The following is a 20,000-nucleotide window of genomic DNA, read 5'->3' on the forward strand; positions in this document are numbered from 1 at the left end:
ACCATACACCTGCAACATCTGCCACATTGCCCCCCTATCCACCCTGTCATACGCCTTTTTCAAATCCATAAATGCCACAAAGACCTCTTTAGCCTTATCTAAATACTGTTCACTTATATGTTTCACTGTAAACACCTGGTCCACACATCCCCTACCTTTCCTAAAGCCTCCTTGTTCATCTGCTATCCTATTCTCCGTCTTACTCTTAATTCTTTCAATAATAACTCTACCATACACTTTACCAGGTATACTCAACAGACTTATCCCCCTATAATTTTTGCACTCTCTTTTGTCCCCTTTGCCTTTATACAAAGGAACTATGCATGCTCTCTGCCAATCCCTAGGTACCTTACCCTCTTCCATACATTTATTAAATAATTGCACCAACCACTCCAAAACTATATCCCCACCTGCTTTTAACATTTCTATCTTTATCCCATCAATCCCGGCTGCCTTACCCCCTTTCATTTTACCTACTGCCTCACGAACTTCCCCCACACTCACAACTGGCTCTTCCTCACTCCTACAAGATGTTATTCCTCCTTGCCCTATACACGAAATCACAGCTTCCCTATCTTCATCAACATTTAACAATTCCTCAAAATATTCCCTCCATCTTCCCAATACCTCTAACTCTCCATTTAATAACTCTCCTCTCCTATTTTTAACTGACAAATCCATTTGATCTCTAGGCTTCCTTAACTTGTTAATCTCACTCCAAAACTTTTTCTTATTTTCAACAAAGTTTGTTGATAACATCTCACCCACTCTCTCATTTGCTCTCTTTTTACATTGCTTCACCACTCTCTTAACCTCTCTCTTTTTCTCCATATACTCTTCCCTCCTTGCATCACTTCTACTTTGTAAAAACTTCTCATATGCTAACTTTTTCTCCCTTACTACTCTCTTTACATCATCATTCCACCAATCGCTCCTCTTCCCTCCCGCACCCACTTTCCTGTAACCACAAACTTCTGCTGAACACTCTAACACTACATTTTTAAACCTACCCCATACCTCTTCGACCCCATTACCTATGCTCTCATTAGCCCATCTATCCTCCAATAGCTGTTTATATCTTACCCTAACTGCCTCCTCTTTTAGTTTATAAACCTTCACCTCTCTCTTCCCTGATGCTTCTATTCTCCTTGTATCCCATCTACCTTTTACTGTCAGTGTAGCTACAACTAGAAAGTGATCTGATATATCTGTGGCCCCTCTATAAACATGTACATCCTGAAGTCTACTCAACAGTCTTTTATCTACCAATACATAATCCAACAAACTACTGTCATTTCGCCCTACATCATATCTTGTATACTTATTTATCCTCTTTTTCTTAAAATATGTATTACCTATAACTAAACCCCTTTCTATACAAAGTTCAATCAAAGGGCTCCCATTATCATTTACACCTGGCACCCCAAACTTACCTACCACACCCTCTCTAAAAGTTTCTCCTACTTTAGCATTCAGGTCCCCTACCACAATTACTCTCTCACTTGGTTCAAAGGCTCCTATACATTCACTTAACATCTCCCAAAATCTCTCTCTCTCCTCTACATTCCTCTCTTCTCCAGGTGCATACACGCTTATTATGACCCACTTTTCGCATCCAACCTTTACTTTAATCCACATAATTCTTGAATTTACACATTCATATTCTCTTTTCTCCTTCCATAACTGATCCTTCAACATTACTGCTACCCCTTCCTTTGCTCTAACTCTCTCAGATACTCCAGATTTAATTCCATTTATTTCCCCCCACCGAAACTCCCCTACCCCCTTCAGCTTTGTTTCGCTTAGGGCCAGGACATCCAACTTCTTTTCATTCATAACATCAGCAATCATCTGTTTCTTGTCATCCGCACTACATCCACGCACATTCAAGCATCCCAGTTTTATAAAGTTTTTCTTCTTCTCTTTTTTAGTAAATGTCTACAGGAGAAGGGGTTACTAGCCCATTGCTCCCGGCATTTTAGTCGCCTCATACGACACGCATGGCTTACGGAGGAAAGATTCTTTTCCACTTCCCCATGGACAATAGAAGAAATAAAGAAGAACAAGAGCTATTTAGAAAAAGGAGAAAAACCTAGATGTATGTATGTATATATATATATATATATATATATATATATATATATATATATATATATATATATATATATGCATGTGCGTGTCTGTGAAGTGTGACCAAAGTGTAAGTAAGAGTAGCAAGATATCCCTGTTATCTAGCGTGTTTATGAGATAGAAAAAGAAACCAGCAATCCCACCATCATGCAAAACAGTTACAGGTTTCTGTTTCACAATCATCTGGCAGGACGGTAGTACTTCCCTGGGTGGTTGCTGTCTACCAACCTACTACCTATATATATATTATATATATATATATTATATATATATATATATATATATATATATATATATATATATATATATATATATATATATATATATATATATATATATATATATATATATATAATTTTTAACAAGTCGGCCGTCTCCCACCGAGGCAGGGTGACCCAAAAAGAAAAAATCCCCAAAAAGAAAATACTTTCATCATCATTAAACACTTTCGCCTCACTCATACATAATCACTGTTTTTGCAGAGGTGCTCAGAACACAACAGTTTAGAAGCATATACGTATAAAGATACACAACATATCCTTCCAAACTGCTAATATCCCGAAACCCCTCCTTCAGAGTGCAGGCATTGTACTTCTCATTTCCAGGACTCAAGTCCGGCTATATGAAAATAACCGGTTTCCCTGAATCCCTTCACCAAATATTACCCTGCTCACACTCCAACAGATCGTCAGGTCCCAAATCCCATTCGTCTCCATTCACTCCTATCGAACACGCTCATGCATGCCTGGTGGAAGTCCAAGCCCCTCGCCCACAAAACCTCCCTTACCCCTTCCTTCCAACGTTTTCGAGGACGATCCCTACCCCGCCTTCCTTTCCCTACAGATTTAAATGCTCTCCATGTCATTCTACATTGATCCATTCTCTCTAAATGACCAAACCACCTCAACAACCCCTCTTCAGCCCTCTGACTAATACTTTTATTAACTTCACACGTTCCCCTAATTTCCACACTCCGAATTTTCTGCATAATATTTACACCACACATTGCCCTTGGACAGGACATCTCCACTGCCTCCAACCGCCGCCTTGCTGCTGCATTCACAACCCAAGCTTCACACCCATGTAAGAGTGTTGGTACTACTATACTTTCATACATTCCCTTTTTTGCCTCCATAGATAACGTTTTTTGTCTCCACATATACCTCAACGCACCACTCACCATTTTTCCCTCATCAGTTCTATGATTAACCTCATTCTTCATAAACCCATCCGTGTGTGTGTATATATATATATATATATATATATATATATATATATATATATATATATATATATATACGGGTATGGCCATTACAACAGCCAGCGGTGATACAAGTAATATTAATTGGGTTTTCCACGAGTTCCCCTTTACACCAAAGCCATTTGTTTCAAGAAACTCTATTCTCTCGCTTGGGCCAATAACAATACGCTGGAGTTTGTGCCAATTACAAAACCAACAAACAATTTGTACAGATTTCGAATAAAGTGGTAATTGCCTATTAGAGGACCAGCTTCTTTCTTGTAATTAAAAAGTGTTGCAAATTATATATATATATGTGTGTGTGTGTGTGTGTGTGTGTGTGTGTGTGTGTGTGTGTGTGTGTGTGTGTAAAATGCACACCACATCAAAAATTATATTATCTGTTTCCCCTATACAGATTTGCCACGTCAGCTGCATATCTACAGCCCTGGGGGAGCGGTGGTAGATGGGGTAGCGTCTGTACAAGTGGACCGTCCACTCACTCTGTCCTGCAGGGCGACAGGAGGTTGGTGTTGTTATCGTTGGTTATAGTGTCTACGATATATTGTGGTGAATGAGCCTTCCGGAGATTTTCCCTTGAGACTTTGGTGTTGCTGATCCCCTTTAAGGCTTCGATTGTCTTCCTTTCAACGGGCCTTAAAGCCGGTAAGGGTCTCTTAATCTAAGGAATTGGAGGCGGCGTCTTTATTTCATGGTCCAAACCTCATTACCTCTCATTCTCTGGGAGTTGTGGTCACTAAAAGTTTAAAGCATTCTTATGATAAGAAGGATAATACTTGACTTCCTGATTTTAAAAAGGGACTTGCTCTGAGGATATAAAAAAATCAATACTGTTTTGAGTAGAGAGAACATATGCTTCAAAGTTTTCCTTCCAAAGATGGTTCACATTAAAGCCTTCCTTAAACTGGGCTTTGGCTTACACACACACACACACACACACACACTGTAAAAGGAATACCTCAATATATGTCGATTAAAACTCCTAGGTGATGTTATGTACAGTGCTATAAAATTTTCAAGGACTTGGGTTGTAAGAGATGGAGAATCTCTCTCTCTCTCTCTCTCTCTCTCTCTCTCTCTCTCTCTCTCTCTCTCTCTCTCTGCAGCATCCAAGGCACGTCTGCTTAACCATTTTATTTAATTACCAGGTGAGCCGCTGCCCAACGTCACCTGGTGGTCGGGGTCAACACTGCTGGACTCAGAAGTGGAGAGGCTTGAGGGACTCCCGTCTCTCTCCACTCCCACAGCCACGCCCACAGTCACGCCTACCGTCACACCCGCTACCCTGTACGTGACCAACACCTTACACTTAACCGCCCTCACTCGCGCCCACCTCGCCCACAATCTCACCTGCATGGCGGCCAACACGCCCGCCCTTCCGCCTCTAAGTGCCTCTGTTTACCTCCGGGAAACGGGTAATTATTATTATTCTTTATTATTATAGTACACGCAAAACAACCACAGTAGGAGTTAAATGATAGCTCTAGGCCTTTCATGTTGCAATAAACACATCAGGAGCTTGCAATATTGCAGAAAAGATGAAAGCCCAGTAAACACGTTCAGAGTGAGCGTTTTTGTTTATGAAACTCGTATCTCTCGCTCGCGATTTTTTGTATGTTATTTATATATATATATATATATATATATATATATATATATATATATAAATAGGGAGGTACCACCTCTAGAATTATCCTGGGGACCCTCATCCTAGGAGAAAAGAATAAACTTGCTTCAGGGAAAACTCAAGGTTCTCCCTGAAGCTGTTTGAGAATTTTCTCCTAACACCCCTATATTTAATATATATTTCATTTAAAAACAAAATACATTGATAAAACATTCACAAAAATACAATAGAAAGTAAAACATTTATATATATTATATATATATATATATATATATATATATATATATATATATATATATATATATATATATATATATATATATATATATATATATATCCTAGGTAGTAGGTTGGTAGACAGGAACCACCCAGGGAGGTACTACCGTCCTGCCAAGTGATTGTACAACGAAAACCTGTAATTGTTTTACATGATGGTAGGATTGCTGGTGTCTTTTGTCTGTCTCATAAACATGCAAGATTTCAGGTATGTCTTGCTACTTCTACTTGCACTTAGCTCACACTACACATACATGTACAAGCATATATATACACACCCCTCTGGGTATTCTTCTATTTTCTTTCTAGTTCTTGTTTATTTCCTCTTATCTCCATGGGGAAGTGGAACAGAATTCTTCCTCCGTAAGCCATGCGTGTTGTAAGAGGCGACTAAAATGCCGGGAGCAAGGGGCTAGTAACCCCTTCTCCTGTATAAATTACTAAATTTAAGAGAAACTTTCGTTTTTCTTTTTGGGCCACCCTGCCTTGGTGGGATACGGCCGGTGTGTTGAAAGAAAATATATATATATATATATATATATATAATATATATATATATATATATATATATATATATATATATATATATATATATAGGGGGATAAGTCTGTTGAGTATACCTGGTAAAGTGTATGGTAGAGTTATTATTGAAAGAATTAAAAGTAAGACTGAGAATAGGATAGCAGATGAACAAGGAGGCTTTAGGAAAGGTAGGGGGTGTGTGGACCAGGTGTTTACAGTGAAACATATAAGTGAACAGTATTTAGATAAGGCTAAAGAGGTCTTTGTGGCATTTATGGATTTGGAAAAGGCGTATGACAGGGTGGATAGGGGGGCAATGTGGCAGATGTTGCAGGTGTATGGTGTAGGAGGTAGGTTACTGAAAGCAGTGAAGAGTTTTTACGAGGATAGTGAGGCTCAAGTTAGAGTATGTAGGAAAGAGGGAAATTATTTCCCAGTAAAAGTAGGCCTTAGACAAGGATGTGTGATGTCACCGTGGTTGTTTAATATATTTATAGATGGGGTTGTAAGAGAAGTAAATGCGAGGGTCGTGACAAGAGGCGTGGAGTTAAAAGATAAAGAATCACACATAAAGTGGGAGTTGTCACAGTTGCTCTTTGCTGATGACACTGTGCTCTTGGGAGATTCTGAAGAGAAGTTGCAGAGATTGGTGGATGAATTTGGTAGGGTGTGCAAAAGAAGAAAATTAAAAGTGAATACAGGAAAGAGTAAGGTTATGAGGATAACAAAAATATTCGGTGATGAAAGATTGGATATCAGATTGGAGGGAGAGAGTATGGAGGAGGTGAATGTATTCAGATATTTGGGAGTGGACGTGTCAGCGGATGGGTCTATGAAGAATGAGGTGAATCATAGAATTGATGAGGGGAAAAGGGTGAGTGGTGCACTTAGGAGTCTGTGGAGACAAAGAACTTTGTCCTTGGAGGCAAAGAGGGGAATGTATGAGAGTATAGTTTTACCAACACTCTTATATGGGTGTGAAGTATGGGTGATGGATGTTGCAGCGAAGAGAAGGCTGGAAGCAGTGGATATGTCATGTCTGAGGGCAATGTGTGGTGTGAATATAATGCAGAGAATTCGTAGTTTGGAAGTTAGGAGGAGGTGCGGGATTACCAAAACTGTTGTCCAGAGGGCTGAGGAAGGGTTGTTGAGGTGGTTCGGACATGTAGAGAGAATGGAGCGAAACAGAGTGACTTCAAGAGCGTATCAGTCTGTAGTGGAAGGAAGGCGGGGTAGGGGTCGGCCTAGGAAAGGTTGGAGGGAGGGGGTAAAGGAGGTTTTGTGTGCGAGGGGCTTGGACTTCCAGCAGGCATGCGTGAGCGTGTTTGATAGGAGTGAATGGAGACGAATGGTTTTTAATACTTGACGTGCTGTTGGAGTGTGAGCAAAGTAACATTTATGAAGGGGTTCAGGGAAACCGGCAGGCCGGACTTGAGTCCTGGAGATGGGAAGTACAGTGCCTGCACTCTGAAGGAGGGGTGTTAATCTTGCTGTTTAAAAACTGTAGTGTAAAGCACCCTTCTGGCAAGACAGTGATGGAGTGAATGATGGTGAAAGTTTTTCTTTTTCGGGCCACCCTGCCTTGGTGGGAATCGGCCAGTGTGATAATAAAAAAAAAATAAAAAATATATATATATATATATATATATATATATATATATATATATATATATATATTATAGGTAGTAGGTTGGTAGACAGCAACAGCCCAGGGAGGTACCACCTTCCTGCCAAGTGAGTGTAAAACAAAAGCCTGTAATTGTTTTACATGATGGTAGGATTGCTTGTGCCCATTTTTCTGTCTCATGAACATGCACGGTTTCAGGTTCGTCTTGCTTCTTCTACATACACTTAGGTCACACTACACATACATGTACAAGCATATATATATACGCACCCTTCTGGGTTTTCTTCTATTTTCTTACTAGTTCTTGTTCTTGTTTATTTCCTCTTATCTCCATGGGGAAGTGGAACAGAATTCTTCCTCCGTAAGCTATGCGTGTTGTAAGAGGCGAATAAAATGCCAAGAGCAAGGGGCTAGTAACCCCTTCTCCTGTATAAATTACTAAATTTAAAAAGAGAAACTTTTGTTTTTTCTTTTTAGGCCACCCTGCCTTGATTGGATACGGCCGGTTTGTTGAAAAAGAAATAAAATAATATATATATATATATATATATATATATATATATATATATATATATATATATATATATATATATATATATATATATATATATATATATATATATATATATATATATATATATGCAAAACAACCACTCTGAAAGAATAGAGAAATTCCAAGCGCATTCGTGACTACTCACATTATCAAGGAACATAGTTCCTTGATAATGTGAGTAGTCACGAAAGCGCTTGGAATTTCTCTATTCTTTCAGAGTGGTTGTTTTGCATATTTTGAAATCACCTGTTTACTGTGATCTTATTGCATATATATATTATATATATTATATATATTATATATATATATATATATATATATATATATATATATATATATATATATATATATATATATATATATATATATATATATATATATATATATATATACGTCGTGCCGAATATGTAAAACTGGTCAATTAGCAAGAACTCATTTAAAATTAAGTCCTTTCTGAAATTTTCTCTTATACGTTTAAAAAATATTTTTTTCATTAATGTTAATGTAAAAAATTTTAATTTTGCACCAAAAGAATCTTAGAAAACTTACCTAACCTTATTATAGCAATAACAATTTATTTTAGCCTGACCCAACTAAATATATTTTAAATACGTTTACAATAATTTCACACTAAACAAACACAATCAAATATATTTTTTCCGTTAGGTTCAGAACGATTTTGGCGAAATTATTGCATACACAAATTTTCACTTGTCCTATATTTTCAAGATGAACGTTGCTATATAAGGCAAGATGGCAAGTTCTGCCTATTCGGCACGACATTATATATATATACATTATATATATATATATATATATATATATATATATATATATATATATATATATATATATATATATATATATATATATATATATATATATTAAATTATATATAAATATATATATATATATATATATATATTAAACAGTATGAAAGTAGCAGGAATATTTTCGGTCTGACTGGGGACCCTCCTCAGGAGGTACTAAACCTTTTACACGGAAGCCCACATAATATACGGAAAGTACGCATGAAAAAACAGCATTAAAACCAACCAACAACAAAAAAAAAGGTGAGAAACACTGTAATTGGCATACTTGCCCTTCTTCAATGACTCCAACCATCAAATACTTTATTGCTTAATGAGTTCTTTCCCACTTCCCTCATTTCCAAATTAATCTAGTTAAATCCGTCAAATTCATAAGGGACGGACTGCCTCGCATAACATTTAGAGGCGCCTCGGACTTACGATTTTGTTCGAAAATTGTTCCTTATAGACTTGTTAATTTTAAGAAGGCACTCGTTTAATGGAGATTTAGTATTCTCATTCACAGTGTTGATATTGGAAGCATTGGTAATTATAAACAATTCATTTATCTTTCTCTGCTGTATTTTGGTGCAATCCATCATTATTTTAGCATTAGTGGAATTAGTATAAACAGAAATATTGCAGTATCCCCAGTGAGCACATAGTAAAATACCAGGACAGTGAAACAAGACTAAAACACCAGTACTATGGGATGAGTTTAAAACACCAAGAAAAAATAAGGGGAAAAATATATACCTATGTTAGGAGGGGAGACTAAAATGAAAGTACTTGGCGAGAAAACTAAAATACTTCTACAGGGAGAAGAAATTAAAATGCAAGACTATAAGAGGAAATTAAAACACAAGTAATGTTTCCAGATCGACACCATGCCTAACCCTTCTAGGGTAGGGTAGGTGCCTGAGCCCGAGCCTTTAGCTCATAAGACTGTCATTCCCATTTGCCCCCTTGGGGCGGGGATGGCAGACCAGAGAGGCCTAGCTTGTGGCTAGGTCTGGGGACAGTTGGTCCCAAAGATGAGGAGGTACTTGTGCCTCCTCCCATGGGAGACTTAGGTCTCAGACACTCCCTAAAGAGGGAACCAAGGCCGGGCCACCACTTGGAAAAGGCCCGGGCCGGGAGAATACCGGCTAATCTTTAATAATAAGAGTAATAATAATAATAATAATGTTTCCATTTAAAAAAATTAAGAAAACTGAGCTCGAAGAGGTACGATAACGTAAACCTTAAACCTACTTAGTAATTTAAAAAATAAAATACCCAATACGTTCTGATCTATACATTAACTCTTCAGATTTTATTAACTGTAAAAAATGATCTTAATATACTTGTGATCTACTGTACATTAGATGCTTTAAACAGAATACAAAATTATACTTAAATCCACATGAAAATTTAACTCGAGACAATGATGATTAACTACGACAAGTAGAATGGTCCTTAAATTCCTTTGTGTATCACACGGCCCAACAGTTTATAAATCGCCGGTCGTGCTCCCATTTAGCACCTTAGAAAACAGCGGTAATGTTGTCTGTGATGAATGTGTTGGTATTATGGGTGCGTGCCTCTGCTGCCTTGAGATGCAGGTCCTGACATTGGTTGATGGGCTGTGAAGCTCGCATTTACATCTCCCGCTATATTCTGAGTTTCACTCTCTCTCTCTCTCTCTCTCTCTCTCTCTCTCTCTCTCTCTCTCTCTCTCTCTCTCAGAAAAGAATATGAAATGGTTCAAAATTTCCCAAAAGTTATGACATTATTATTTGCAAAATTATGTGCTAAGGCAATAGAATATAAACTGCTTTAAGTATCTGTAAGACAACTGTATAGATTATATAGAACTTTAAGACGCTAACAGAGATAGAAATCTTTACACTACAGATCTACAATTTAACGTAGTGGAGAAATGCTAGACGAGAATTTATCTAGCAGGATAACAGTGCATAAAAGTGTATAAAAAATATCTGGCAGGTAGAGAAAGGGAGGATATGAATGCGAGGGAAGGGAGAGGAGGAGAATGTAGGTGGGAGAGAAGATAGTTCGGTTAAAGTGAAAAATTCTATTGTCTTGTGAATTTATAATAAATACTGGTTTAGAAAGACACGTAAGCAAACACTATGACATATTTATTAGAAAACGTTTCGGTCCTGGGACCTAGAAGTGATCAAGGTCCCAGGACCGAAACGTTTTCTAATAAATATGTCAGTGTTTGCTTACGTGTCTTTCTAAACCAACTTGTCGGTATTTATTACCAAGGTTTATACCATAAGAAATACTAAATAGTATTTAAAAAAGAACACTACTAAAAAATCCTCGAAGATGTAAACTAACCTGTCACAAACTATTTGAAACAAAATTAATGCAGATTACAAACACATATCTACAGGTTCTATTGTAAGAAAATCCAGTTCGGCAATGACGCGAAAACCTGAAAATATTTCCAATCTGTCAGAGTTGTCAAGAATACAGAGAAATCCGGATTGATTCGCAATGTGGTTGTTGTAAAGAAAAAAAATCATTACAGAGGGAGGGAGGGAGACCCTTTTGCTGTACTATTCTAACGGCACCTATATAGAAGCTGAATAGGAATTTAAATAACCAAGGTATACGCTGTAAGTTTTCTGTTTCTTTCCCTTGTTAAATATGTATGCTTCTCTCTCTCTCTCTAGGAAAAATGCAGTAGTTACATTAGAATGTACTTATGGATTCCTCAGATTGTTATAGCACGCACATGTGTGTCTGCTTGTGCGTGTGTTTGCCTGCTTATGTGCATGTAAGTCGTGCTCTCGAGAACTGCTTGTGTGATGTGTTAGAATGTGTGTGTGCTTGTACGTTGTACAAGTACTCTGTATTCGGGTTCTGTGTGCGTATGCGTATCTGGAAATGTTTGGAAATGCACTCCTGCCATTAAAGCATTTTCTTGCATTAGAGCATCACCACAAACATCTCCGCAATCATCTTCTTGGTGTATTCCACCAGACTCGGAGCTGAAGGTGGAGATGAGAACGCCGACGGGGAAGCTGTCGGGAGGTCGTCAGTACGACATCAGGTGCGAGGCGACTGGGGTGAGGCCGCCACCTGTACTCACCTGGTGGCTCCGAGGTCAGCAGCTCACCCAAAACATCAATGTGGTAAGGTGCTTTCCCTAAAGTGATTCACCTGTTTCGTCACCTATTAAATGCCGTTTTACTCAGTACCTCTATATATGGATTCAAATTGCATCCTGCCAACATTGCATAACAAAGCTCCTTTTGAGATAATGTTTCGCTCAAAGTAGAGTTTTACCAAGTCATGAATTGATAAATATATACACAGAGGGAAAAGCTGTCAAAATATACGTTTATTATACAACGTATTTTATCTTTTAATTGTTTCGTCTGTGTCAGTTCACCTGAATACTTCTTCCCTAGTGTCTCAGCTGAAGTGTTTGTGTTTTTTATCCTGTCATATAGTTCCTCTGATATACTTTGGATTCTCACTTCAGACATGACCCTGAGGTACACCTTTCCCTATTCAGGAAACGTGCGGGGTTTAAACACATCGCAAGCCAATCCTAAAACTGGGAGGCTTCTGGTCTCACCGCTGCTCCAAGCAAGCTTAATAATATTCGTTTCTGTATTTTTCTGTTGAGTTTTTTATTACAATTGTTATTACGATTTTTAAGTCCTTGACAATATCTTTGACAGAACTTAAGTTAGATTTTATTGCTACTATGTGATGGGTGATTAGGCAATAAAAACATGCGTTTTAAAATTATTTAAAAAAATTGCCTAAAATAATTTAGGTAAACGAACACAAGCGCTGCAAATGAAATATTTTTTGTGGCTAAGTTTTTCGTGTTGAAAGATTTATCAAGCCAATAGAAGCACAAGGCGTACAAAGAGAACATAGCGAGGTTAAGAAGGTGGAAGCTTACTGAAGCCGTAATTAAAGTAATCATGAAAGCTGTATTAGAGGTGGTCTTAGAAGTGATAGTAGTAAAAGAAGATATTTCTTGTCAGGCGACTGCGATCCCTATCATTTTAAGGAGAATTCGTGCTAATATTTCAGACGACGAAGTTGTCTTTGATCCGGATAACTGTATCCGTAATAAAGATTAATGCTGCTTCTAAGCAAATTCATTTCAGAGTATCTGGTTTCCTAATCACTAAGCAGGTATTTCCTCAAGGGAAGTTGTGTGATGCTGGATCAAACACAATATCTCTCATTCTCAGGCACTGTATGACCTATACGGATTTAGCGATTCCCCTTAAATATAATACATAAGAGGGCATCATTCCATTTCAACAAGTGGCTGGTGGAGTTGTTGTTTTCATGTGTTCTTCAGGCTGCTGCAATACAAGCATAATACAATCCTGTAAGACATGTTTCTGGGTTTCTGGCTGTTTCCTAGACGTGTAGCTTGTCACAGCTTCTGCAAGTGATAATATTAACTCCCTATGATGAATATTTCAAGATTCGCCACTTTGCTTCTGGTGAAATCTTTCATGTGTATGCTGGTTGCCAATGGCGACTTTGGCGTTGTCTCTTAAGAGTGATTTGGAGACGTTCAGAGCAACCTTTCCTTTGGGAAGAATGATAGTGATGTCATTGCGTAGGGAGTTGATGTGAAGTGCTCATTCCTCGAAGAACGAAGGAAAGTGCAGCTTGGTACAGGATCAGTGTACGTAGGAGTATTCCTAGTTTACAGACTCAAGGCTGTAGAAGCAATATTCTCTCACGAAAAAGCCAGTAGAGCTGGCTCGTTTACTCTTAGTATCTTAAATGGCGCAGAAGTGTGCGAGATCGTCTTTGCATGTTAACTTTGTATAGCTTTGGAATCTTAAATTGAAAACGTTATCTACATTGTAAGTGACGACGCTGAGCAATCATAACTGGTCATCGGTCTCCTCTTAAAGTGTGAACTAGACTGTCGGTTCAACTTCGCTGATTTTTCCTCTGCACATTATGGATGTCAAAACATTTGGGAGCGGTTACGAGTATTTCACTAACGTGCAGTACCCATGTGTCGTTGCTGGGGATAACGTCGGCTAAGCGTTTATTGCCTGGGTTTCCCATGTTTACCGGTCAAGGTTGCTGCAGAAAGAAAGTTTATGCAGAGCTCAATCAGGTCAAATACGAAAAAGTTTTTAATGAACATATTTTTATTTATCTGAATAAGGTTAATCAAAATTTAATTACTGGAAAGAATTCTGACAATGTTATGTAAATAAACACAGGTGCAACTAATATGGTATTTATTTCACTCAATAGCCTTGTCAAGTCAGTTCGTATTGACCTGAAAAAGCTCCTGGCGAACGAAACTAAGATTTAAAATTATTCAGAAGGTTGCATTATCAGTAGATTCATTTACCTAATTGATTGTCGATATTTTCATATTTCTTTCGACTTTCAGTACTGTGCATATCCTATTCTGAACATAACTGTAGGACCTATTTAAATAATTCCTATTCTCACCCAACCATTCCAGCATAGAAAAATGAAAAAAGAAACTGCAGCTTAATTTTAAGGCTAGCCAACGTATTCGCTACACTGACGCCTGTATTTCACTTCTAGGTTCGTTTAGTGAACCCTTGCCGTTATCTTGGGCGGGGTTGGCCGTGTATCTTAGTAAACTTAATCAAGCTAACTTATCTTGGCAAGTTACAGCTAGTTTGGTAAATCCTCACTGGTCGTTAATTAAGTGAAACTTACCACGCCCAGCCATAACTTATCCTAACGGCTGGTAATTATTACCGTTCCCTAATAATCTTTATTTGTATCAACACTATAATTTTACATAATAATCTATTTTGTTAATAAAAATAATTATTATAATTATTATATAAGTTCTAAACACGCCCACCAATTCCCATTACCACAGAGACAATACACAGCGTGAGGCCCATTAAGGTTATTGATATGATGTACTAGAAGCATACATTAACGAACCTGGTCTGATGTATCTCGGAGGATGCTGCGTCTTTCCTTCTCTCCTCTGGGGATGATGGCATCTTGTCAGTAATCTTTCTCATTCCTTTACAGCATCTATCTTCTCATTTATATCCCCTTGACGGTATTAGCGGGCTCTTGTTCCACACGCTATCACTAGATAAATACCCCTGGCACACTATCGCCGCGATGGATTCCCTCACACTCTATCGTCGAGATCGCTTTCCTCAAACCCTATCGCCGAGATATTTAACATTTTAAGACAATACTTGTATAAAGGAGAATTTGCTACATCTAATTCCCCAATCATTCTCCTCATAACTATATTTCTGAAGAGGAAATAATTCGCATTTTTAGGTTCGGTTTGATCACTTGGAAAAGATGACATGTACTTGTTTGCGGATTATGGTAGCACCTTCAGCTCTCAAGTGAGATCCGAGTTAAGTCCTGAGAGGCGTCGAGACGGGAAAGCAAGTTACCTGCTGCCCATTCCATCTAGTAGTTAAGTAACACCCAAGTACCTATTTAAGTACCGCTCGTACAAGGTAATGGTACAATCCTCTTGCCACTGTGACGTTTCGCTCTGCACAGAGCGAAACGTCCCAGTAAAAACTTGTTCTATTTTGTGACTTGTCAGCTGTCTGCAGATTGATGCAATTCGCAATTCTGAATATTTTTTCTGTTTCCATCGTAACATGTGTATGCAAATATATGCATACATAATATACAAGTATGCGTGTTGTTACTGGTGTACATGTATGATCACAAAATGCATAAACATATGAAACAGAAGGGTCATCCTATAAATCCATATGTTCTTCACTCCATCCCATCACCCCTTGCAAGCTCCATCAGGCCCTTCAACTTCCCTCCCTTCACCTTCCCTTCACCCTCCCTTCCCATCCGAGCCTTCTCTTCCTTCAGGCCTTTTCTAACACCTTCTCTTCCCTCATTTCCTATTTACAGTTAACTTGCGTTCATCATTCTTCCCTCTTCTAAATCTCTCTATCAACTTTAATGCATTTCATCATGTATCTCCCCTCATAGCCTGTCTCCATGGCAACCATTACTCACGTGTGCCATTATACACCTCATACTTTCTCCATGGCAACCATTACTTGTGCACATACCCTCGTATCCTGTCTCCATTGCAACCATTTTTCACGTGTGCCATTAAACCCCTCATCCTTTCTCCATGGCAACCATTACTTGTGAATCTCTTCTCATAGCCTGTCTCCATGGTAACCGTGACTTTCACACTAACCTTTCTTAAGTTTCATAAAGTTTCAAGTTTCAGTTGAGTAAATTTATATTGAAATCAATATAATTAATTGAACTGTTGAAGACTAGTGTATTGCACAGCTTAAAATGTTGCCAGTTTCGGAACTTTTAATGTTATAAAATTATTGGATTGCAGTCGCTACTTAGTGCTATTACTGTTACCAATATTCCCGTTGAAAGTATTAGTGTTGCTAATATTACTGTCAAGAGTGTTTTAGACAAAAGCATTGCTGTTACAAGCTTCAGCGTGACCACCACTCAAGGGTATAAGTACCAGTAATTGGAAGGGTTACTTCGGGGACCTGGATACGACCCCTAAAATACGTGTCCACACACACACACACACACACACACACACACACACACACACACACACACACACACACACACACACACACACAAGCTTCGAATACACAGTAGAGCTACAAGTGGAAGGAGAAGCAGGAAGGCCAGGACGAATGAAGCCAAACTACAAGAAAGGGTACTACACGGGAATGAGGAACTTCCTGAACGGGGTTCAGTGGGACAGAGAACTGGCAGGGAAGCCAGTTAATGAGATGATGGAATATGTAAAAACAATGTGCAAGGAGGCTGAGGAGAGGTTTGTACCCAAGGGTAACAGGAATAATGAAAAAGCCAGGATGAGCCCATGGTTCACCCAAAGGTGCAGGGAGGCAAAAACCAAGTATGCTAAGGAATGGAAGAAGTATAGAAGGCAACGAACCCAGGAGAATAAGGAGAGCAGTCGTAGAGCCAGAAATGAATATGCACAGATAAGAATTGAGGCCCAACGACAATATGAAAATGACATAGCAGCGAAAGCCAAATCTGACCCGAAGCTGTTGTACAGCCACATCAGGAGGAAAACAACAGTCAAAGACCACGTAATAAGGCTAAGGAAGGAAGAAGGGGAGACAACAAGAAATGACCGTGAAGTATGTGAGGAAATCAACAAGAGATTCAAAGAAGTGTTCACAGAGGAGACAGAAGGGGCTCCAGAAAGACGGAGAGGTGGGGTACACCACCAAGTGCTGGACACAGTACACACAACCGAGGAAGAAGTGAAGAGGCTTCTGAGTGAGCTAGATACCTCAAAGGCAATGGGACCGGATAACATCTCCCCATGGGTATTGAGAGAGGGAGCAGAGGCGCTATGTGTACCCCTAACAACAATATTCAATACATCTATCGAAACAGGGAGATTGCCTGAGGCATGGAAGACAGCAAATGTAGTCCCAATCTTTAAAAAAGGAAACAGACATGAAGCATTAAACTACAGACCAGTGTCACTGACATGTATAGTATGCAAAGTCATGGAGAAGATTATCAGGAGAAGAGTGGTCGAACACCTAGAAAGGAATGATCTCATCAACAGCAGCCAACATGGTTTCAGGGACGGGAAATCCTGAGTTCTATGACATGGTGACAGCAGTAAGACAAAGAGAGAGAGAGGGAGGGGGGGTTGGATTACATTTTCTTGGACTGCAAGAAGGCGTTTGACACAGTTCCACACAAGAGATTAGTGCAAAAACTGGAGGACCAAGCAGGAATAACAGGGAAGGCACAACAATGGATCAGGGAATACTTGTCAGGAAGACAGCAGCGAGTCATGGTACGTGGCGAGGTGTCAGAGTGGTCGCCTGTGACCAGCAGGCCCCCACAGGGGTCAGTCCTATTACCAGTGCTGTTTCTGGTATTCGTGAACGACATGACGGAATGAATCGACTCCGAAGTGTCCCTGTTTGCAGATGACGTGAAGTTGATGTGAAGAATTCATTCGATCGAAGACCAGGCAGAACTACAAAGGGATCTGGACAGGCTGCAGACCTGGTCCAGCAATTGGCTCCTAGAGTTCAACCCCACCAAGTGCAGTCATGAAGATTGGGGAAGGGCAAAGAAGACCGCAGACGGATTACAGTCTAGGGGGCCAGAGACTACAAACGTCACTCCAGGAAAAAGATCTTGGGGTGAGTATAGCACCAGGCACATCTTCTTAAGCGCACATCAACCGAATAACTGCTGCAGCATATGGGCGCCTAGCAAACCTCAGAACAGCATTCCGACATCTTAATAAGGAATCTTTCAGGACCCTGTACACCGTGTAAGTTAGGCCCATATTGGAGTATGCGGCACCAGTTTGGAATCCACACCTAGCCAAGCATGTAAAGAAACTAGAGAAAATGCAAAGGTTTGCAACAAGAATAATCCCAGAGCTAGGGTGTATGTCCTACTAGGAGAGGTTAAGGGAAATCGACCTGACGACACTGGAGGACAGGAGAGATAGGGGGGACATGATAACGACATACAAAATATTGAGAGGAATTGACAAGGTGGACAAAGACAGGATGTTCCAGAGATGGGACACAGTAACAAGGGGACACAGTTGGAAGTTGAAGACACAGATGAATCACAGGGATGTTAGGAAGTATTTCTTCAGCCACAGAGTAGTCAGGAAGTGGAATAGTTTGGGAAGCGATGTAGTGGAGGCAGGATCCATACATAGCAGAGGTATGGTAAAGCTCCCGGTTCAGGGAGTAAACTAGTAGAGACCAGTGAAGAGGCGGGGCCTGAAACTAGGACTCGACCCCTGCAACCTCAACTAGGTGAGCACAACTAGGCGAGTACACCCTTACCTATCTACCTACCTTCCTTCACCTACACACCTACGTATCTTGGCCATCCTGCAGTAAAGCCTGTGTTAATTACTAGGTCCTCTCTCTCTCTCTCTCTCTCTCTCTCTCTCTCTCTCTCTCTCTCTCTCTCTCTCTCTCTCTCTCTCTCCCTCCCTCCCTCCCTCCCTCCCTCCCTCCCTCCCTCTCCTGCAGGCCTACAACAAGCATTTTTCCTCCTGAAGCAGAGCCTCTGTTTATAGGCCTAACGTATTCTCTTTACCCTCTGCAGCAGAACCTAGGGATGGATTCGACAGTATCTCTGCTACGGCTGCTGGCTACTGCTGGCGACGACGGAGGTCTACTGGAGTGTCGTTCTACTGCCCCTACACTGCCGCATCTCTCAGCCTCAGACTCTGTCAGGCTCACCGTGCACTGTGAGTAGGAATGCTGAGAAAAAGTGTGAGAGATATTGAGTATATTGTTTCAGCTTGCAAGAGTAGGAAAAACGGTGATAAGATCAGTACATGACGATGTCAGAGTAAACTCCAGAGCTACACACGGTGTGTTGAGATTAAGACACATGTGCAACATCTGGGTATCTTTATTGTATTTTTAAAAAAAAAAAATTTAATTTTTATAAAAAAAAAGTAGACGTTTCGCCATCCAGTGACTTTATCAATACAAATTCTAGGACATAACTTGAAGACAGTAGAACTATGTACAGAAGATGAGGTAATCAGTCCCTCAACCTAGGAGTAGATGCGAAGAGCACCATAGTCGTGGAGATTCTGAAGCAGAAGAAAGGATCCTGGCGCTTATATACAATAAAGATACCCAGATGTTGCACATGTGTCTTAATCTCATCTTGTCGGTATTATATACCATTCGTACACAACACGGTGTGTTGTTGACTTCCACAAGTACCTACCATCTCAGTCAAGACATGAGCTGCAACTATTCCCTGAGTACATACGCACTCATATTGTGTTTAGCATGCATCCCATACAAGTTTAGTGGGTCTCAGACAAGTTTGATGTATCCTATTCTTGTGCAGTAGCTCATACGGGTTGAAAATGTTATGATGTCCAGCGGACAAAATTCCAAAGTGAACTCCTGCACTGCCAGTCCTCCAAATATCCTTCTAGGGTGGTTCTTTGATGCTAACTAAAGGCTCTTGATCCCATGACTTGGAACTACCCTCAGTTTACCTGACTCAAACCTGGTTATCACTCATTCCAACACTGTATGATCTCTACGGGTAAAGTTATTCCTCAAAACATTCTCTAAACATGGCAGTTCCATGATACCTGCCGATCTAAGAACGATGAACATTCGTAAACCTATATATTACAGCAC

At 39.6% G+C, this 20,000-nt stretch overlaps 1 protein-coding gene across 3 annotated transcripts in view; it reads left to right on the forward strand.

The window, feature by feature from the left end:
- LOC128695329 (uncharacterized) overlaps positions 1-20,000 on the forward strand; it is a 525,149-nt gene that overhangs the window by 426,028 nt on the left and 79,121 nt on the right. For all 3 annotated transcript variants that reach the window (XM_070095416.1, XM_070095417.1, XM_070095418.1), the window contains 4 exons: positions 3,789-3,896; positions 4,540-4,806; positions 11,800-11,951; positions 18,934-19,078. In XM_070095416.1, the coding sequence (XP_069951517.1) occupies positions 3,789-3,896; positions 4,540-4,806; positions 11,800-11,951; positions 18,934-19,078 (672 nt within the window). The remainder of the gene's footprint in view (positions 1-3,788; positions 3,897-4,539; positions 4,807-11,799; positions 11,952-18,933; positions 19,079-20,000) is intronic.

Source organism: Cherax quadricarinatus, chromosome 50 (genome assembly GCF_038502225.1).
Source record: "Cherax quadricarinatus isolate ZL_2023a chromosome 50, ASM3850222v1, whole genome shotgun sequence".
In the NCBI taxonomy this organism is placed as follows: domain Eukaryota; kingdom Metazoa; phylum Arthropoda; class Malacostraca; order Decapoda; family Parastacidae; genus Cherax; species Cherax quadricarinatus.